Here is a 23,486-nt window from a genome sequence, read left to right as displayed (position 1 = left end):
AGTAAAGGAGGGCAGTAACTGTAAAGGAAGGCAGTAACAGTAAAGGAGGGCAGTAACTGTGAAGGAGGGCAGTAACAGTAAAGGATGGCAGAAACTGTAAAGGAGGGCAGTAACTGTAAAGGAAGGCAGTAACAGTAAAGGAGGGCAGTAACAGTAAACGAGGGCAGTAACTGTAAAGGAGGGCAGTAACAGTAAAGGATGGCAGAAACTGTAAAGGAGGGCAGTAACAGTAAAGGATGGCAGAAACTGTAAAGGAGGGCAGTAACTGTAAAGGAAGGCAGTTACATTAAAGGAAGGCAGTAACAATAAAGGAGGGCAGTAACAGTAAAGGAGGGCTGTAAAGGGCATTATTTTCTGAAAAGGTCGCAGGAAGCCTCACACAACCGTTGGCCCTTGAATTGATTAACACACCATTTGTTCTATTGGTCTTCAATATTTCAACAGGTTGTTTCAGTTGAAATTGACAGTTTTTGCTAACAAAAAGGATAAAATAGTTAATTCAATTAAGAATTGCTATTCAGAGATAAAGCAGTTCCTATCAGTCTCATAAAATCTCATCAAACATGAAGTCTTTTCTGTTTGTATTTCGGCATTATCTTCAATATCACTTGAACAAGAGATTTAAAGTCCAACTGATCACCTCCCAATCTGGACTTTAAACAAAGTCAGTCATTGAAACCTTAAACCATACTTGATTGAAGTGTATGGGGGTAGTATCTTCTCACTGATTTACAAACATACTACATGAATCTACTACAAAATAAAACGATAAATCCAATACAAATGTCCTAAAAGTCTACATACACAATCATTTATTTGCATGCAAGAGACATACAGCTGTGATACATGTATACTGTTTAACACGAATACAACTTGTATGATCAATGAAAGTAAATTTTTAAATTATCAAAAATTACTTACTCATTAATATGTTTTAAAAAGAAAAAAACAACACGTCTAGATTATAAATATAGTTCCCTACCCAGGTTATTGTAAATAGTACAGTATTCCAAGTGTTATATATTTCCAACAATCAATAAGTAAACAAAGACTACATGTAATTGTAAAAAAGATAAAGATTTTATAGAAATATCTGGTTACCTGCCTTAATTAACTTTGTTAGTGACTTACAAAATGTAATGATAATTTAGTTAATTTCAGTCACCAAAAATGTTTTTTTTCTTTGAAAACCTAACACAGATTAAGAGATTAAAATTACTTTAAAAGCATTAATCCCTCTAACAGTAGTGGCTACATTGTGTTTCACAAAGAACAAGGAAGGCTACATGCTCAATAATTAGTATACTTTAGCCTTTTTTACAAGTCACACTTACCCTAGATACAAGGGACTTAACTTTGCCCCTTTTCACTGGAGGCCGATTCTGAAAAGGTTGCATTAATCACATGAAGAACAGAAACATTGGTAATATTCAATGAACATATACCAAACCTTCATGATTGAAATCTTAAATATGATCAATACAGAAATTGTGACCGACAAATACAACACCATCTTCCATAATGCAACTTGACATAAATTGCAATACTGAATTGTGTAGCAATTATACCAATTAAAAACCTCCACATTTCAGCCATAAATTGACGCTTATCTCGAGTACATATAAAACTTAACACTGACTGCAATGTTCGGTATGACTGGTCAGTGTCTGGTCATCTACCCCACTGGGAGGCAAGGACAAAATGTCAGGAAGAGCCTTGGTTGTGTGAACCGGTTGTCACCTCACGGCAAATGATCAATCTCTTGGATAGAACTAATAGTGACCTTAAGTTGAGTCAATGATCTCCTGGAAATTTGACCTTTCTGATCTGGTAGCCTGAGCTGGTCACAAAGCTTCCTGTTTCCATTTCAAAAGATTCTTAATGTCAATCAAAATATTTAGAGGGTTACACCATTTGAGATTCTTACACCATCAACAGGTTGGTCCAACAGTGGCAGAACTACATGTTCAGTTGTACAACATCCCCACAAAAATGAAGGTCTGTCAACAGTGGTAGAACTACAGGTGTGCAACATACCCACAAGTATGAAGGTCTGTCCACAGTGGTAGAACTACAGGTGTACAACATCCCCACAAGTATGAAGGTCTGTCAACAGTGGTAGAACTACAGGTGTGCAACATCCCCACTAGTATGAAGGTCTGTCAACAGTGGTAGAACTACAGGTGTGCAACATCCCCACAAGTATGAAAGTCTGTCAACAGTGGTAGAACTACAGGTGTGCAACATCCCCACAAGTATGATGGTCTGTCAACAGTGGTAGATTTACAGGTGTGCGATATCCCCACAAGTATGAAGGTCTGTCAACAGTGGTAGAACTACAGGTGTGCAACATCCCCACAAGTATGATGGTCTGTCAACAGTGGTAGATTTACAGGTGTGCGATATCCCCACAAGTATGAAGGTCTGTCAACAGTGGTAGAACAACATGTTCAGGCGTGCTACATCCCCACAAGTATGAACGTCTGTCAACAGTGGTAGAACTACAGGTGTACAACATCCCCACAAAAATGAAGGTCTGTCAACAGTGGTAGAACTACATGTTCAGAAGTGCAACATCCCCACAAGTATGAAGGTCTGTCAACAGTGGTAGAACTACAGGTGTGCAACATCCCCACAAGTATGAAGGTCTGTCAACAGTGGTAGAACTACAGGTGTGCAACATCCCCACAAGTATGAAGGTCTGTCAACAGTGGTAGAACTACATGTTCAGGCGTGCTACATCCCCACAAGTATGAACGTCTGTCAACAGTGGTAGAACTACAGGTGTACAACATCCCCACAAGTATGAAGGTCTGTCAACAGTGGTAGAACTACAGGTGTGCAACATCCCCACAAGTATGAAAGTCTGTCAACAGTGGTAGAACTACAGGTGTGCAACATCCCCACAAGTATGAAGGTCTGTCAACAGTGGTAGAACTACAGGTGTGCAACATCCCTACAAGTATGAAGGTCTGTCAACAGTAGTAGAACTACAGGTGTGCAACATCCCCACAAGTATGAAGGTCTGTCAACAGTGGTAGAACTACAGGTGTGCAACATCCCCACAAGTATGAAAGTCTGTCAACAGTGGTAGAACTACAGGTGTGCAACATCCCCACAAGTATAAAGGTCTGTCAACAGTGGTAGAACTACAGGTGTGCAACATCCCCACAAGTATGAAGGTCTGTCAACAGTGGTAGAACTACAGGTGTACAACATCCCCACAAGTATAAAGGTCTGTCAACAGTGGTAGAACTACATGTTCAGGCGTGCAACATCCCCACAAGTATGAAGGTCTGTCAACAGTGGTAGAACTACAGGTGTGCAACATCCCCACAAGTATGAAGGTCTGTCAACAGTGGTAGAACTACAGGTGTGCAACATCCCCACAAGTATGAAGGTCTGTCAACAGTAGTAGAACTACAGGTGTGCAACATCCCCACTAGTATGAAGGTCTGTCAACAGTGGTAGAACTACAGGTGTTTGACATCCCCACAAGTATAAAGGTCTGTCGACAGTAGTAGAACTACAGGTGTGCAACATCCCCACAAGTATGAAGGTCTGTCAACAGTGGTAGAACTACATGTTCAGGCATGCTACATCCCCACAAGTATGAAGGTCTGTCAACAGTGGTAGAACTACATGTTCAGAAGTGCAACATCCCCAAGGCCACTGGGATAAATACATACTCTGCCCTTTCAGCTGCAAATGTACATTAACCTTCAAAATAGCTTCCAAAATTACACCTTAGCATTTTTGACCAATAGTTTGTTGATTACATCTCAAGTCAATAAATGACTTAACATCGAAGACAGGATAAATCCAAAACTTAACCATTGTTTAAATATTGACACAATGTGTTTTTTATTTGTTTTATTGTTTGCATGTAACAGCTTACAGATTGAATTTTCACACGTAACAGTTGAAAAAGCAACCAATTGTCTCTTTTTTTTCCTTTTCTCCTGAAATAAGCGAAGTACTTCTAAAGATATAAAAAACGTCTGATCAATGAATCACACGCAACCTCAGTTGATATTTATGTTTTATATATTATATAATATTGATTTTGAAACTCTATCAGACAAGTCACATCTTTCCAGACATTAGTTACTGCATCAAGGACAAAAAATAAAACTGAGGCCATAGTTTTAATGATGATCATAAAAAACAATTGACACGTAAAGAGGTTTGTTAGTTATAGCCCACCCCCTACTGAGTTCTCAACAGGTATTTGTGACGATTTACCACCGCTACAGTCCCCGCAATTCGCCGCACAAAAGAATTAAATCAAACTGTTAACTCAACGAGTGTAACAGAGAATATAAAAGACAATCAATAACCTGTCTAGTGCCACTCTCTGGTAATAGCTCTAATGACGTGAGAAAAATAAAATGCTTTCTTAGTCATAATTCAATTGTATCCATTCCTTGCAGAAATATAGTAAGAGAATCTTAATGTAAGCTTCTAAGAATGGTTGAAGTTTTAGATTGCAATCAAACAAACTAAAAGAGGGTGAGAGTTGTCTAGTGGTAAATGCATCTGACTCTCACCCAAGAGGTTGTCTGTTCAATCTCCACTAGTGGTACTGGGTACCTTCACATTGCCTCTCAAAACGGGGGCCAGAACTAGACACAGAATCCACTTTATAATGATTCTATAAACTCTCAGCTTTTGTCACAATCAAATTAAAAGAGATAAGTATTAACTAGAATAATCCACAAAACTGACAAAAATACCTCATTTCTTTACTGAAAAATAATTTAAAATTACTTGGAAATAACATTTTAAGTCTCTAATGACAAGGCATTTTGTCTCCAATTATTCTTTAAATTAAGTAATTTAAAGTTAATCCAACCCGTCTGTTCTGTTTGAAGTGGAGTTTATTTGGTACATAAAATGACAAATTCCTCAGGTTGATTACTTATTCATGACAGCAGAGGTGACAGGACAGCAGATTTGTGCCACCTTCACACACACTTTGGGACCTGTAGGTTACCCACAAACATTAATAACTCCATCAAAAGTCCTCATGAACTTTTGAAAACACAGGAATATAATTATAACTGAACATGCAACTTCAAGCACTTCTTTAAAGTGTATTTTAAAAAATCTTAACCCACAAATTGCGCTGATATCACCACTAGGTTCTGACAACATATCAGGGCTAATTTTTAGAGCTGTTCTGGAATCATTTAAGGTCTTATATTAGGATTTTTAGGACTCCATTACAAATATTTAGGGCTGTTCATGTATAAACTTGGATTCAAATAATGGAGACTAAATCTACTCACATTTAGTATTTGAGGTAATAGTATTGGCTGTGAATGCAAAAATCAAATATTTGTACAATTCCCACAGCTAAAGCTAGCAATCGACTGGCAACTGATTGAAACACCATATACTCTTTTTTTTTAAAACTAGAAAAATATTGTAAACAAGAGGCCCATGAGGGTCTATGCTCTACTGGCATGGCTCTTGTGGTAATTTTCAATCCAATGCATATATATATGGGTAACAGGCAACAAACATATAGTTAACATTTTGTGTTTGGGTTAGCTGAAAACGTTGCATGTTCAACATCTGAGGAAAGTGTTGTAAGCAGATATTCCCTGTTTTGACAGTATGCATTCCCTGTTTTGACAGAATCTATTCCCTGTTTTGATAGTATGTATTTCCTGTTTTGATAGTATGTTTTCCCTGTTTTGATAGTATATATTCCTGTTTTGATAGTATGTATGTGACAGTATGTATTCCCTCTTTTAACAATTTGAATTCCCCCTTTTGACAAGTTTGAATTCCTTGTTTTGACAGTATCTATTCCCTGTTTTGATAGTATATGTATTCCCTCTTTTGACAGTATCTATTCCCGGTTTTGATAGTATGAATTCCCTGTTTTGACAGTTTGCATTCACTGTTTTGACAGTACGTTATGTATTCCCTGTTTTGACAGAATCTATTCCCTGTTTTGATAGTATGAATTCCCTGTTTTGATAGTTTGCATTCACTGTTTTGACAGTACGTTATGTATTCCCTGTTTTGACAGAATCTATTCCCTGTTTTGATAGTATGTATTCCCTGTTTTGATAGTATGTATTCCCTGTTTTGACAGTATGCATTCCCTGTTTTGACAGAATCTATTCCCTGTTTTGATAGTATGTATTCCCTGTTTTGATAGTATGTATTCCCTGTTTTGACAGTATGCATTCCCTGTTTTGACAGAATCTATTCCCTGTTTTGATAGTATGCATTCCCTGTTTTGATAGTATGTATTCCCTGTTTTGATAGTATGTATTCCCTGTTTTGATAGTATGTATTGTATTCCCTCTTTTAACAATTTGAATTCCCCCTTTTGACAAGTTTGAATTCCTTGTTTTGACAGTATCTATTCCCTGTTTTGATAGTATATGTATTCCCTCTTTTGACAGTATCTATTCCCTGTTTTGATAGTATGAATTCCCTGTTTTGACAGTTTGCATTCACTGTTTTGAGAGTACGTTATGTATTCCCTGTTTTGACAGAATCTATTCCCTGTTTTGACAGTTTGTATTCCCTGTTTTGACAGTATGTATTCCCTGTTTTGACAGTATGTATTCCCTGTGTTGACAGTATCTATTCTATCTTTTAACAGTACGTATTCCCTGTTTTGACAGTATGTATTCCCTGTGTTGACAGTATCTATTCTATCTTTTAACAGTATGAATTCCCTGTTTTGACAGTTTGTATTCCCTGTTTTGACAGTATGTATTCCCTGTGTTGACAGTATCTATTCTATCTTTTAACAGTACGTATTCCCTGTTTTGACAGTATGTTTCCTGTTTTGACAGTATGATTTCCCTGTTTTGACCGTATGTATTCAATCTTTTGACAGTATGTATTCAATCTTTTGACAGTATGTATTCCCTGTTTTGACAGTAAGATTTCCCTGTTTTGACAGTATTCCTGTATTGACAGTATGTATTCCCTGTTTTGACAGTATGTTTCCTGTTTTGACAGTATGATTTCCCTGTTTTGACAGTATGTATTCAATCTTTTGACAGTATGTATTCAATCTTTTGACAGTATGTATTCAATCTTTTGACAGTATGTATTCCCTGTTTTGACAGTAAGATTTCCCTGTTTTGACAGTATTCCCTGTTTTGACAGTATGTATTCCCTCTTTTGACAGTATGTATTCCCTCTTTTGAGTTATAACAGAAAATGCCAACTTGGCCTAAAATTTTAACTGCACACCAAAGACGAGGAGAGTTAGGTAAAGCCTCCTGATTCTTCAAAAAAGTAGATTCTTCAAAAAAGTAGAGCTGAAAAATACCTTTTTATCAATTTCAGAACAGTATGTTTACACCGTTTTTACAATTAATGGTTGCTAATAAGGCAAGCGCCTGTATTAATCTAGATCATTTAATAATTGACAGGTGTTCTGGGTGTATTCTGTTCAGATTTGGGCCCTCAACCAGTAGTGTATCTTTTATCATAGTTCATAATAGTAGTTTGTATGTTCTTTTTTCCCTAAAAATCACTTGTTATAAACATAAGCAACTGATGAGTTTATGAAGATAAGGACAATATAGTATGAGTTTATGAAGATAAGGACAATATAGTTTTTCAACACTTCACACTGTCATTTATGAAGTGATAAAAAACTTCTTTAAAATGGTGCATATTAATCAGATATTTGCATATTTCATATATCAGTAAAGAACACTTTTTCTAAATAACCCCCCCCCCTAATTTTATGAGATTTACTTAAAAACATATTTGCCTATTTTGCAACAAGTTTTTTGGAGAAAAAAGATGTGCATATTATAACCATTAGAGTTGAGACAACAGCCATTGTGGTTGGGACAAAAACTGATAGGGCTAAGACACAAACTTTACCATAATTATATATATAATTATACATATATATATATATAATAATATAGATATACACACTGAGGAAAACTGCCAAACACAGTTTAAAATCTAAATACCTTCTGACACAGTATGAAACAGGTCATTAGCAAACTGTTAGGGTTTGGCCAAATATCTAAGGATACATGTTATAGCACTAAACACAGGGCTTTTTTATCGATTATGGCGTAGAAATATGGCTTATGTACTGCTTAAAGCAATTATAAAGTAATTAATGTTGAAGAAAGTGTATTCAAAAGTATATGATTGATAAACTTGTATAAAAGCTGTCATTTGGTCAATCCACAAAATAAGAGAAAACATATTTTTATAGATTTTTCAAAGTATTGTTGTTGTCATTATCTTCTACATGCATTATTAATGTTTATTAATGTTTTCAATAAACACTGGATAATTAATCAATCATGCATATGCTTCATTATATGTTGTCATTATTATGACATGTTAAAATGGTCACTATTTCATGATAGCACAAGCTGTTTGGTACAACATATTCATTAACTGTCCAGCGATTGACAGGAACTTACACATGAACTTATCTGAGTGTGAATCTAAAAACTAAACATTTTATTTATCAATTTTAACACATTTTCAGAAAATCAAACCAAATGTTGGCTTAAACTTTGAACCTGCTATATATGAGCAAGGGAATACTTTTGAACTGAATATGCATGTGCCTTGAAATGGAATGTGACAATTAGGATTTCGATGGAACAGTAGATCGTTTTAAAGTTTTTATACCTTTTTTAGGAATTTTAGGTCTGTTGAAAGCCTGTGATGAATAACATGATTACCTTTCTCTGAACACTAGAACAATGAATACCTGGGTCATTGTTCACTAACATCTGGAGTATGAGCTCAGACAAGTGAATTGTAATGTGCCACAAAATATCTTTATTAAATATCATTTTGTTTCACAAAGATGCATAAAATATTGTTAAACATATTGTGTATTTACCAGAGATCCTACATGTATAGCAAAGCAGCTGGTCAGTGTCCAGAGATCCTACATGTATAGCAAAGCAGCTGGATAGAGTCCAGAGATCCTACATGTATAGCAAAGCAGCTGGATAGAGTCCAGAGATCCTACATGTATAGCAAAGCAGCTGGTCAGTGTCCAGAGATCCTACATGTATAGCAAAGCAGCTGGATAGAGACCAGAGATTCTACACATATAGCAAAGCAGCTGGATAGAGTCCAGAGATCCTACATGTATAGAAAAGCAGCTGGTCAGTGTCCAGAGATCCTACATGTATAGCAAAGCAGCTGGATAGTGTCCAGAGATCCTACTTGTATAGCAAAGCAGCTGGATAGTGTCCAGAGATCCTACATGTATAGCAAAGCAGCTGGTCAGTGTCCAGAGATCCTACATGTATAGCAAAGCAGCTGGTCAGTGTCCAGAGATTCTACGTGTATAGCAAAGCAGCTGGTCAGTGTCCAGAGATTCTACATGTATAGCAAAGCAGCTGACCAGTGTCCAGAGGTTCTACATGTATAGCAAAGCAGCTGGATAGAGTCCAGAGATCCTACATGTATAGCAAAGCAGCTGGATAGTGTCCAGAGATCCTACTTGTATAGCAAAGCAGCTGGATAGTGTCCAGAGATCCTACATGTATAGCAAAGCAGCTGGTCAGTGTCCAGAGATTGTACACATATATCAAAGCGGCTGGCTAGTGTTCAGAGAACCTACATTTATATCAAAGCAGCTGGCTAGTGTTCAGAGATCCTACATGTATATCAAAGCAGCTGGCTAGTGTTCAGAGATCCTACATGTATATCAAAGTAGCTGGCTAGTGTTCAGAGATCCTACATGTATATCAACGCAGCTGGTCAGTGTCCAGAGATTGTACACATATATCAAAGCAGCTGGCTAGTGTTCAGAGATCCTACATGTATATCAAAGCAGCTGGCTAGTGTTCAGAGATCCTACATGTATATCAAAGCAGTGGCTAGTGTCCAGATATTCTACATGCATAGCAAAGCAGCTGGACAGTGTCCAGATATTCTACATGTATATCAAAGCAGCTGGCTAGTGTCCAGAGATCCTACATGTAAAGCAAAGCAGCTGGTCAGTGTCCAGAGATTATACATGTATATCAAAGCAGCTGGCCAGTGTCCAGAGATCCTGCATGTATGGCAAATACCAAAGCAGCCGACTAGTGTCCAGAGATCCTACATGTATAGAATAGCAGCTGACCAGTGACCAGTGCATCTTATTTACTCTGCACACTAAGTCTCTAGCATGCATTTATTACCTAATAATAATACATCACAGTGACATTCAATATTTCCCAATAATCAATCATCACTTAAGCTTCTAAACAGTGCTGTTATGGTCACATGTTTAAGGGCCCCAAATGTCATACAAATTCAAAATAATGCAGCCAGTCCAAGGCTCGAACTCTGAACAACCTGCTTAAAAAGCCAGTGCCCTATATACTTACTGCACCAATTACATGCCCATGAACTTCAAGTTGTGACAAATTCTCGTGTCATAACACGCTTAACACACTATTTTGGACAGTACTCCTGACTGATCCAACACATAGATAGGTTATCTTACCTGTACAGAGGCGGTGAGGGGGCAGACACTGGCCAGGTAATGAAGGGTCTCTAGGTGCTGGCCGACCTTGAAGTGGTGACCTTTACCCTGGCTGTACAACCACTCTGCCTTCAACCTGGAAACAACAGACACATTTTCTACCATATATAGGAACATCATGTTAATCAGCGTTTTATAATGGGACAATTAAAAAAACTAATTATGATGTTCACATCTCTAATATTTGACCTTGTGACTTATGAACATTTATTTTTTTGTTTCACCCAGACAGCAGTAAGCATAAACTGGACTTTATTGATTGATAGCCAACAGTCCCAATTTTGACAACCCCATAGGGACTGCCAACCAGTATTGTAACATCCTGGAGCATCATTGACCCCAGAAATCACCTTGATCCGTATAGATATGGATAAACACAAAATTTGCAATTTCCATCCCTCATTGAGACAAAACATTGATAGTTGCATGAATTTTCCAAACTATCTACACTCAGTCAAGATTTCGAATGGAAATCATTTGACCAAGTCCTATGATTTTATAATGTGAATAAGAAATAATTAGCCTCTTTCTTACTGCAACATGTATACCTACTGTTCTTTTATTTCTTTTTGAGGCCTCGAAGACCCCTTATATCTACCCGTAATAGGGACCATTGGGTCGGGGCCATCCCCATGGGCCCTTACAACATACATAAACAGTAATAGTCCATACAGTGTGCATCCAATTATCATGTTTCAAAATAATAATTTTAACACCAATGTTTACTTATTTAGAATAGTATCACCTATATATTGTTCCTTGGTTATCGATGTCTATGTAATGCATATATGTTTAATATCTATATCTGAGATTGATCTACTTTTACCTTCGAAAGCAAAAGTGGTAAAAGCATAGCCGTAGATTTAATGTACTTAATAGTGCCTATATAAATGAATAAGATCATTATAAAAATTAACATTGTACTCATATTATAAAAATTTTCGAAATAAAATATTATTTTACCCTCAAAAGGAAAATGAGTAAAATAAAGCAATGTATGTTTATCAGCAATAGATAAGTAAACATTAGCTACAATTTATTAGTATACCAGGTCCTGATGAATACCATGAAGGTTTATATCTGACTATTGTCATTAAGGTGTTTGACGAAGGTCAATAAGTGTCACATATTCTAAAGAAAGAGACAAAAGGAGACATCAAACAATAAAGTATTCTTTAACTAATTCTACTGACCGTTCATTGTCGGACCATTTTAATTGATCTGTGGTAGATATTTTAATGTCCAGTACCATTAGCTTAATATCTGTGAATTTCAGTTCATAATTTAAACAGTTTCTACTTACTGTTCTTTATCGTTGACCGTATAGCCGTCCAGTATCTGCAGCATGGGACACCAGTTCACAATGAATGGACGATGGTCAAACTCTCTGGTATGTGGGTAAAGGAAAGACACAAAACATAAAATGCATATGACTTGCATAGAACTCCTTTGGAAAGGGCACCAATATTTTTCTGATTGTCTCCAACCTCTTTACACTCACATTTTCAAAGAAAATATTCCACACCTCCTTTTAGCACATATAACTTTGGTAATAGCATACAAAAACTTTTGAAATAATACAAAATTAATCACATGAACAATATTAACAACCATTTTTTTTACATGCTTATGTATGTTGTATAAAGGATACGGTACAGAGGCAGTCATGAGGACACATGGGTTGTTCATCACAGACAGCTGCTGGAGCCCGGGCAGACAAGACAGAAAAGATACCTGAAACAGCAGGAAATTCTCATCATTGAAATTCTCATAACATGCAGATAAAAATATGATAGTTTAATGTGGTGTGCATGAATTAAAGAATCAAATTTATGCTGGAGAAATAATAATACATAGATATGTGTACTCACATTCATCGGAAATATGTGTACTAACAGTCATTCGAGATATATGTTCTCACATTTATTCAAGATTTGTGTACTTCAGTTCAATCAAGATTTGTGTACACACGTTTATCAGGGATATGTGTACTCCCATTCATCTCAGATTTGTGTACTAACAATCATTCGAGATATATTTTCTCACATTCATCCGAGATGTGTGTGCTAACAATCATTCAAGATATGTGTTCTCACATTCATCCGAGATGTGTGTGTGTGCTAACAATCATTCGAGATATATGTGATCACATTCAGCTGAGATGTGTGTGCTAACAATCATTCAAGATATATGTGATCACATTCATCCGAGATGTGTGTGTGTGCTAACAATCATTCAAGATATGTGTTCTCACATTCATCCGAGATGTGTGGCTAACAATCATTCAAGATATGTGTTCTCACATTCCTGAGATTTGTGTACTAACAATCATTCGAGATATAATTTTATTATGTGCTCACATTCATTCGAGATATATGTGCTAACATTCAACCAAGATGTGTACTCACATTCATCCGAGATATATGTGCTAACATTCATCCAAGATGTGTACTCACATTCATCTGAGATATGTGTGCTCACATTCATCCAAGATGTGTACTCAAGTTCATCCGAGATATATGTGCTAACATTCATCCAAGATGTGTACTCACATTCATCCGAGATATATGTGCTAACATTCATCCAAGATTTGTACTCACATTCATCCGAGATATATGTGCTAACATTCATCCAAGATGTGTTCTCACATTCATCCGAGATATATGTGCTAACATTCATCCAAGATATGTGTTTCATGTTCATTCGAGATATATGTGCTAACATTTATCCGGGATATGTGTACTTTTCGCTATCTTAGGAAACCTTCATTTTAAAGGAACCAAAGAAAGAGATGTTTTAGTTTAACCCAGAATAAGTTAATTTGATAACACCTTACATGAATTGACTTTGATTAATATGTTTCTGCTTGGCAGTTAATATGAAATTTGTAAATACAAATTATACAGTTGTTTGAGTTAAACATGTCAATCAAACCTACAACAAAATGTATTTCAATAACTAATTCAAACAAAAGTAGACATTTAAATACAGGTGACATCTGAAGGTTGTATAATAGCTGTAAACATTGCATTAAAACAGCCAAACAAATTCATTCAACAATATCAATGGTATGAAGTGTGCCAAAATGTGATCAGTTATAAGACTTTTCAATGTGACAGATCTAAAATGATGCCGAAACATTAGGATATATGATTGACTGTAATGGCCTTGTAGCTAGTCTTTACTGCAGCCCAAGCTGCCTTTCTTTATTGCCATACATTTCAGTCTGAGAAAATTACCCAATAGTGTATTACGGTTGTAAGGAGTATTAACAGGCCAATGTCCTTCTTCAAATTAATCTTATTTTGATTAACAGTTGGAGAGACAGACAAACAGACAGACAGCAGAAAATGTCTCATATAATTAAACAATAAACAAGTAGCCATACATTTAATATAAACAAAATATACATTTATTACAATCCAACAGATATTGTCGAATGACTCCATTGGCCTACTTGAATATGAATAAATAGAGGTTATCAAATTGGCACAAATAAGCTAATTCCAAACCCATCCTTGCACAAATACACACCTCGTTGATGTCCCCTATCTCGTTCTCCGCAAGCGAGAGAATGGTGACAGACTTGGGCAGGAAGTGAGGTGCGGTTCGCAGACTTGTCACAATGTTCCCGTGCAGCAACAGGGTCTGCAAAAAAAATGTTGTCACTTTCTCATTACAAAATAAATATATCTGTGTTTTACTGTAATATTATTACAGAAACCACCTCGAAGACTGGACAAAAAAAACTACGGCACTGCTACACATCATGATGGTAATGCGCACCATGCATTAGAGTGATATCTCTAAAACTATTGTAGAAGTTTGTTCCACAAAGACTGAAGGGGAACACAAATACATCCCCCTACTACTTTGTCTGTTGGAATCGAAAAATAAAACTTCACAATTAGATCCATAACTTTGCTACTCCCTTTTATTTTATAATTCACTCAACCTAATTTATTATTTCAAAATTTAATTGAATGCATGAATCGAAACGAACACTTCTCCATATTTTATCAGACAACATAACATGGTAACACCACTATTATTTCATAAACAATGCTTTATGCTTGAACAAGTTCAGGTTGCAATACATTTTATTAATTTGAAGGTGCATATCCTTCTTTGTTTAACTGGCTTTTGTGTTAACTAAGCCATGAGAGGAATCCACTTAAATTTAACCACAAAGGGTGGGGATATGGTGTAATGTAATCAAGCAGGTGGGGATATTGTGAATTGTAACCATGCAGGCGGGGATATGGTGAAAAGTAACCAAGCAGGTGGGGATATGGTGAAATGTAACCATGCAGATGGAGATATGGTGTATTGTAACCAAGGAGGGGGATATAGTGTAATGAACCCAAGCAGGTGGGGATATGGTGTATTGTAACCAAGGAGGGGGATATGGTGTAATGAACCCAAGCAGGTGGGGATATGGTGTAATGAACCCAAGCAGGTGGGGATATGGTGTAATGAAACCAAGCAGGTGGGGATATGGTGTAATAAAACCATGCAGGTGGGGATATGGTGTATTGTAACCAAGGAGGGGGATATGGTGAAATGTAATAAAGCAGGTAGGGATATTGTGAAATGTAACCATGCAGGTGGGGATATGGTGTAATGACACCAAGAACCAAGCAGGTTGGGATATGGTGTATTGTAACCAAGGAGGGGGATATGGTGAAATGTAATCAAGCAGGTAGGGATATTGTGAAATGTAACCATGCAGGTGGGGATATGGTGTAATGACACCAAGAACCAAGCAGGTTGGGTTATGGTGAAATGTAACCAAGAAGGTGTATTGTAACCAAGGAGGGGGATATGGTGAAATGTAACCAAGCAAGTGGGGATAGGTGTATTGTAACCAAGGAGGGGGATATGGTGAAATGTAACCAAGCAGGTGGGGATATGGTGTAATGTAACCAAGCAGGTGGGGATATGGTGAAATGTGACCAAGCAAGTGGGGATAAGGTGAAATGTGACCAAGCAGGGTGGGAATATGGTAAAATGTAACCAAGCAGGTGGGATATGATGTAATGTTACCAAGCATGTGGGATTATGGTGTAATGTAACCAAGCATGGTTGGGATATGGTGAAATGTAACCAAGCAGGTATGAATATGGTTTAGTCCATATAAACAGCTGCTTCAGAGTCTTCGACATTTTTTGTTTTGGCGTCCATATCCAATTGTTGTTTTCCTAGCCAAGAATGACATATCCAAGCGCTAAGTATATTGAGCGGAAAGATTAAGGGCACCTGCTAGATAGTTAAAAAATGGCGTTGCTTTGTTGACAGATAGATCTGAATTTGTGTTCCATAAAACATGTAAGGGTAATAAGTGAAAGGTATTGGCTACAAAGTAATTTATGTGTAACTTTTGTGTTTTTATTTAACAATATTGTGTTAAATATTATGGAGTTATAGTTGAAAAATATATTTTACACTGATATGAATCAGTTGACTTGTGGCGTTTAGGGAACAAAATGAATATCCAAATGTTTAAAAAAAGTTCCCTATATATGCATTATTGTGGCTAGAATATGGTGTTGTGTGAATAAGCAGAAGGGTTTACCTTCAGGTTGACGAGATGGTGAATGTCGCCGAGTGAGGAGATGCTGTTGTCAGAGAGGTCGAGGTATCGCAGCCCTAGGTTGCTCCCCAGACCCTCCATCACCTAAAATACATGGATGGGGAATAAATGAAATATTGTTACCCTTTATTTGCATCATTATATCATATCGTAATAAAACAAATCGGAAGACATTAGGCACTTCAGAAAATGCTAGTTTTCATCATCAAATTACCGGTATTCAAGAACAGACAACATGTACAATGTATGCAAGACAATTACTTTAATCAAGTATGGTTTATGCTGAAAAACTGACTTAAAGATTATCTGTAATATTATGTATGTGAATATGACATATGCTGTAAAACTGACATTCAATAAAAGAATATCTTTATTATGTATGTGAATATAACATGACAGATATGTACCTACCTTTATGCTGTTTCCAGACAAATTGAGGAATTGAAGCTGGGACAATTCCTTCAGGCCTGGAAATAAAATAGGTTCTTGTATTTTTTATTAATTGACTGAAAAAGTATAGAAATATTTGTAATTTAATAAGAACACATAAAAGAAAACAGTGGTCAAAATTAGCATACACCTGCAGGCCCTGCACTGGTATAATGCTTTTAGGGCTTGCTCAAATTCTAGACTTTATATGGCAGGATGTGTTGGCAATTTTAATGCCTAACACTAGTGAAGGCATTCGGGCTTGTTCCATCAGAAGTGTTACTTTAATGAATGTGTATTATAAACTATGAAACAAGTGTTTCATTTGGGGAAAATGCATCACTGACATTTTTTTTTTAATACACAGTGTCCTATATTTATCATTATGATATATATGTTATTTGCAGAAGTAAAAATAATATTCAAAATTAAGGTTCAGACTCCAACCCTTTATGTATCTAACCTATCTTCTTTTAACCAGATATTGTAAAATAGCTTTCAACAAAAAAATACCAAAATTTTTCATTCATCCAACTGACCATCTGTTATGGCAAAGTACAGACGCTTCTAGACGACGGGTCTTTAAAATTTATAGAACAACATAAACCTTACTGTCAGAAACGAATTACAATACATTTATTTCCTTAAAGTATGACCAACTAAAATATTCTGACAGCATATATATATAATATTTCAGCAATTTTCTATTACCAAATAATAATTCTTCCAAAATTGAAATATTTCAAAGTTTCGTAACTTTTAATGGTATTTTCAATAATTTCAAGACAACCTTTCCAAACAATGTGAAGGTATTCGCTTGAAATGTAGGTAATTAAATATGTATAGCCTGACCTTTTCAAATAAACCGATAATGTTTGAATAGTTTTATGATTCATTTCAACTGGACATGCTTGGCAGTTCAGGGCTGTTAAATTAGTTCTCAAGGGCTTATGTATTTACATTATTAATATATACCAATGGGAACAAACAACCATGATTAACCTGTTATCAGCAAAACTAATGACTAGTGGACGTATATCATTTAGTATTTTCAAATTATATATTGATAAAAAATACTATTCAAACTGGCTAAAGACTCATTTTCAACCATTTTTGTCAAATACCGCTATAACTTCACTAAGTTGTTAGACTCTAACTAGAATTAGAAAGAGAATAAAACATCTGTGTGGTCAAGCAACATTAGCGCATACCTTCTATGGCAACAATGCTGTTCTGGGGGAGGTTGAGGACAGTCAACTGACGAAGTTTTCCCACACCAGACATGTGAACAAGCCGGTTACTCTTCAAAGACAACTGAAAACATAAAATTATTGATAGGGACCTTGCAATGGAATGTTTTATAGGAGAGACACATCACATAATCACTTCAACCAATGAAACTGTAACAAGCAGCAAATAGAAGTACTAGTAATTCAAACTTACAAGGCCATATCCTGACATCATGCAAGTTCTTACTACAAACCAGACACTGAAGTACCTTATAGTGCACTCCTGGATCTTATCCAGCAGGAAAAAAACTCCCAGGGAGGCAGATTGTCTGCCAAGACCCGTGCTGCAGGACAGGCTACCTGATAGTTTTACCCATGACAGGAAATGGCACCCATGTCACAAACAGATGAAGCATGGGCTTGATTATGAGGGACGACAATATTTCTAGAAAATCATGGCATTTATCTCAAAGAATGCAGACATTTATGAGAAGATAATTGTCTGGCAGTTTCCGTCAGGTACTAAATACACTGTCAGACGAAGCCACAATTATGGGGTAATGTTTAAGTGACTGTAAAGATAAAGGGCTGATAAACGTGGAACAGGAAATTACGTGCCCATTCATAAAATGAAAGACTATAATCACTGTCCTGAATCAGCGTCCTGATATGTGCAGTTGTGTCATAGTTTCATGTCACGAGACACTGAGTGCCAGGATCTACCGGTACCTCATTTTTATTTTTATTCAGAAAATATATTCCTGATGTGGTTATGTGGTATGCTTTAATATTGTCACTCACAAATGGACTTCCAAACTACCTATAATTGCTCTGTATACTGATACAGCAAAAATTTTATTGTATATAAACAATACAATTTTAATTGCTGTGGCCAATGCTAAAATTGGCATAATTATGATTTAATTTGAATGTATACCAATACAGCATGCCAATACAGCATGGGAGTGATTTTCTTCTAATATCTTTCTAAGGTGTACCAGTTCACTTCTGCCCACAATTTTGATTTGATAAAAGAATATAATTCAAAATATATTTTTGCCATATAGAGGGACTTTCTACAGAGAAAACATGTATCTGTAGTTTATACATGTAGAAGTTTTTAAGTTATGGCCAAGATTTTGCATGAAAAAGGCAATGAAAAATTGTCTCCAGCAGAAGTCGTTTTCTGTACCCCTGGATCTAAAGTCAGCGACCTTATCAACTGCACCACTGAGGTCATGTACTCAATTTGATTTAATATAGGATACGAGCAAAGTTCCTTAATTGCAGCAGAATATGTCAACTTTTGAATGTTTCTGTTGTAGGTGAATTGAAAATACTGTAGAACAGAGCTATAATGTTGTCTGACAGTTTATCACTATCAGCTGTATAAGATGTGTTCTCAAGACCTAATTCAACCTGTTATTTGGTTGTTCAACAAAAGTGCCTAAGAGCAAATATCAATGCTTGTCTGTTGTTGTTTCCTAAAAAAGGGTGCGTAACTGAGTAATAATTAAAGCTCCAGTATAGAGTATGGCTGAACATGAACTTTATTATCTCTGGCAACATGTGTTACAAGTTTCAATTAAATATCTTGCACCATTTCTGAGGTATTGCCAATGTATTTTCTTTGGCATGCCAATGATGACAATGACAAGAACATCAAGGCTATGACAATAACTCCCCTTATTTACTATTTTTAAAACAACTGGCGACCTAACGAATGAACTCGCCAAAGTCTTGAAAGAAAATAAAAGCCGATGTTTGGCCAATACTAATGAGTGAACTGACCTGTTTAAGCCCCACACAGTGGTCGAGGCCATCTATGCGTGTAATGCTGTTCCTGTCAGCAATAAGGGCTGTTGGGCTCTCTCCCCCGGGGACCTCGAGCCGACTTAGACCCCGGTCTGATATGTCCACCAACATACCTTCCGAATCTGTAAAAATTCATTCATCTTTATCTATTGATGATGAGTTACCCAGAAATGAATTATAAGCAAAAGATATACGATGACAAATCAATAAAATGTACACAACACAAGGGCTCCAATATTTCACTGGCTCTATTCAAATATTCAACTAACTCAGGCAACGTATTCATCTGGTTTATTCAAAGTAGTCAACTGATTCAGTTCAAGTAGTCAACTAGCTCATTCTAAGTAGTCAAGAAGCTCAGTCTTTGTAGTCAACTAGCTCCGTATAAGTAGTCGACTGTCTCAATGTAAGAAGTCAAGAAGCTCAACCTAAGTAGTTAACAAGCTGAAATGCAATTAGTGAACTGGCTCAGTCTAATTAAGAAACTGGCTCAGCTCAATTTCAAGTAGTTAAGTTGTTTCATACTTTTAGTTTCAACCTTGTAAACCAAAGCAAGGCTTACATGAAAGAAATATATATATATACCAGTACTAAATATATTGCTCAATCATCCCAATCAATCATAATATGGCTCAATAACAACTGTGCCAAATGCATGAAAACTATTATAACTTCAGGCAATTCATAAATTGTAATCATAACATTGGAGACAATGGTTGTTGGCATTTTCTCATCATAACTGGGCTGCTTGAAATTCCTTGCATTCTATGAGCACTAATATTTTTTGTAGTCAAAAATAGCTTCCTTTCAAGTACACAACAGGATTAATAACTTTGCTTATCACTTTTGCCAATATAAAAACTTCATGATTAATTTTATATTGGCCTAAATGCTAGCATGTTTAACCATAAACAAATATTTTGTTTTTTCAAGTTCTGACTCTGACTGTTTCTAAGTAAGTAAGCGCCAACTTAATTGTTAAAACAAATAACCAAAAAGTAGCTTAGACTGCTGTACCCCCAACTAAACATCTCTACTTACTGGAATTCCTCCTTTTAACTTTCATTTTCCCAGACCCACTCATGGGCACGACTCACACAAGAAATGTTTATGCTGATTAATTTCTATCATCCCAATAGATCAAGACAGAAAGAGAGAGCTGTCAATATTTCTAGCAATTGTCATCCATTATTCACATCTTCAGCATCTGTTAAATACATATCCTCACGCACATATATATAAAACCACACTCAATAAAACCCTCTGACAGTCCTAATCCACCAATAGAAAACTGATTATTTTCTCAATATCCGTCAAATTTTATCACTGAAAATACAAAATGAATTATGACAAAGCCTGGATATATAGTAATGTATCAGGTGGTGACAAAGAAACTTGTATTCATCTTGGTCTAGAGGAAATCTGGCACAAATTCAAGTCCATGTTTACAATTTAACTGGCAAACTGCCATACCTGTATTGAACTAGTCAATGCTACCAAAACAATTTTAACAGAAACTGTAACAATTGTTGTCCTAGTGGAGCAGTCAATTATTTGTCCTGCCATTAAAATAATTGAGAAATAATATAATGTGTACAATATAATACCATACTCATTTCATATCAAAATCAAAACAGATGTTACTGGTGCAAATATAATATTAAGAATAAGATACATTTTAAGTCATGAACGGAATCATAAGAGCCATGACCTTGTTCCATTTCCAATGTAAACAGTCATCATTTATCAGTTTTTTTCAATTGCTTTATTTATGTTACTAATCGACTGTTATGGAACCAATGGCTTATGCTAAGACCACACATAGGAGACATGGATAAAAGAACATTTTCCAAAAAATGCTAAAACATGTATTTACTATTTAACCAAAATTTATATTCTTTTCAATGGCAAAGGAATAAATCCATATTATGTTCAACATCACTAAATAAGTACCACTAATAATGTAAGCCAACAAATACATTTGATCAGAACACTGCAAATGACTTTGTCTTGCAAGTGGAAGGTATGTAACGGCTTCCATTCCTTTACTGGCTACATACCTTCCTTTATATTATTCAAATGCATTACTTTTCAGGATATAAATCAGGATGAATGTATACTTGTAAGTCTTGATTTTCAGACAAATGTGTCAGAATTATATTCTAAAAGGTATCTGATGCCTGATTATACAGGTTTTTTATGTGTGTTGACCCAATCTTATTTGGGTTTTGTTTGAAATGGTTATATACATGCATGAAGAGAATAAAATATAAAAAAAACACATGCTTTTTTACTTGAAAGATTAAAATACATGTAGTTCACGCCAAGTGTCAGTTAAAATCTGGAACAATTATAATAATAACTTTAGTTTATCTATTATAATATATTTTAGGTCACTCACTTTATATATTTGTAATCCACAAACACCACCCTTTTAATATTACAAAAAAACAATATGGGTACCCGGTAGTCAACAGGCATCAAATTAACATTATTGCCAATGGCTGACTCAAAAATGGCAAGCTTATTTTTATATTAGATATCTTAATTCAGGTCAATCATGTGCTAGATCTCCATCAACTTTCAAATTTAATTAATTTTGCAGCCTGCATCGATTGTTCTCATAACAAATGATTATAGCTATAGATTTATTAAGTAGAATACCATATTATACTATGCATAGGACACACTTTTTTACCCCAGATTGTTGTCTTAAAAATTGCCTGCATCCTATCTATTGTATAAGGATTTTATCAGTTTTTCTCAACCCGATTTCAGGCTGAAATGTTGGACCAGTGACGAACGCGGTAATGGTTACAGGTACCAGTACTTTGTCCACCGAAGAGAAAAACTGACGTAGGTAAAATCACGCAAGTTACCACATGCATGACAGGGCTTTTTCACCTTCTTTGCTAGGGGCCGAAATAAGGCTACTTCACAATTGGAAAAAATGGCATATTTTCCCAATTTTCAGATATTTTTTTCACAATTCCCAGATAGTTTTCCCAAAAAGGAAGATCTTACTTCAAAAATTTCCCATTTTGAGACGTTTACGCATTTAAATTTCCCAATTTGCAGAATTTCACGCGTTTAAATTTCCCAAAATGAAAAGGCTATACCTCTTCACAATTTTTGGTGAAAAAGCCATGCATGAATATGTTGAATGTTTACTTTAAAATGATTTATTGTGAAATAAATTGAAAAATCGGGATATAAGGTAATTTCAATTAAACGTTGTTCAAGATTTTAACGTTTCAATATTTTACAAAATATTTTGTTTTGTGTTACTGTTTCAAAATAATAATAAAGGAATGTAAAAAGATAAAAACTTACCAATTTTACATGTCATTGTTGCCGTTGGGAATCTTTTTTACACTTTGATACTAGAATATCCAATTATCCATGCCACTTTGTTGTGAAGATCACTCATCTATGTACATGTATATTGTGTGTATTCATACTGAAAATCAAACTACTATGAATTCTTTTTTTTTCTTTTTGGAACTGCTTAAGTATAACAGTCTGTTTATTCGATCATAAAAGCAACAATGTCACAGGTAATAAAGTAATACATAGACAAAGATTTAAAAAAATATATATACTCAAAGTATCTATTGAATGTACTTAAGGTTTTTTATGAAGTCATTCTACTATGGAATCTTAGTACAGGTTTATAAGTTACTCATTCATCATTTTTAAAATTAGGAAAAATTTGAGAAACTTCATATTTTATTCAATATGTTTAATTTGATCATTGTGAAAGCCAATGGTATTGTTTACCCTATTGAAAATAAATTATATGTATAGTGTCAAGTTCCAATTATAAAATCTCCCCATTGGCAGAATTAGCAAACGAAGTGCCATATATTTATTGGCATATATTTATTTATATCTTATTTTCTTAACA

The 23,486-nt window shown here is 35.5% G+C and overlaps 1 protein-coding gene across 9 annotated transcripts in view; it reads right to left on the bottom strand.

Moving 5' to 3' along the window:
• The window catches only part of LOC128237384 (uncharacterized), a 57,902-nt gene that overhangs the window by 32,973 nt on the left and 1,443 nt on the right, over nt 1-23,486 (bottom strand). For 3 of the 9 annotated variants that reach the window (XR_008261593.1, XM_052952878.1, XM_052952876.1), the window contains exons 1-10: nt 20,621-20,930; nt 19,556-19,701; nt 17,747-17,849; nt 16,518-16,573; nt 16,089-16,190; nt 14,048-14,161; nt 12,165-12,247; nt 11,817-11,900; nt 10,475-10,589; nt 1,335-1,382 (exon numbers count right to left, since the gene is read on the bottom strand). Coding sequence is in view for 8 of the 9 variants with exons in the window: in XM_052952878.1 (XP_052808838.1) it covers nt 1,335-1,382; nt 10,475-10,589; nt 11,817-11,900; nt 12,165-12,247; nt 14,048-14,161; nt 16,089-16,190; nt 16,518-16,573; nt 17,747-17,849; nt 19,556-19,701; nt 20,621-20,663 (894 nt within the window). In the remaining variant the exon portion in view is untranslated. Of the gene's footprint in view, nt 1-1,334; nt 1,383-10,474; nt 10,590-11,816; nt 11,901-12,164; nt 12,248-14,047; nt 14,162-16,088; nt 16,191-16,517; nt 16,574-17,746; nt 17,850-19,555; nt 19,702-20,620; nt 20,931-22,912; nt 23,040-23,486 lie in introns of those variants that run through there. The other 6 variants (XM_052952873.1, XM_052952872.1, XM_052952870.1 and 3 more) reach the window with 4 other exon arrangements.

The sequence above is a fragment of the Mya arenaria genome, chromosome 6 (assembly GCF_026914265.1).
Source record: "Mya arenaria isolate MELC-2E11 chromosome 6, ASM2691426v1".
NCBI lineage: Eukaryota > Metazoa > Mollusca > Bivalvia > Myida > Myidae > Mya > Mya arenaria.
The sequence above is the reverse complement of the archived record's forward strand: the minus strand, read 5'-3'. Positions and strand labels throughout refer to the sequence as shown.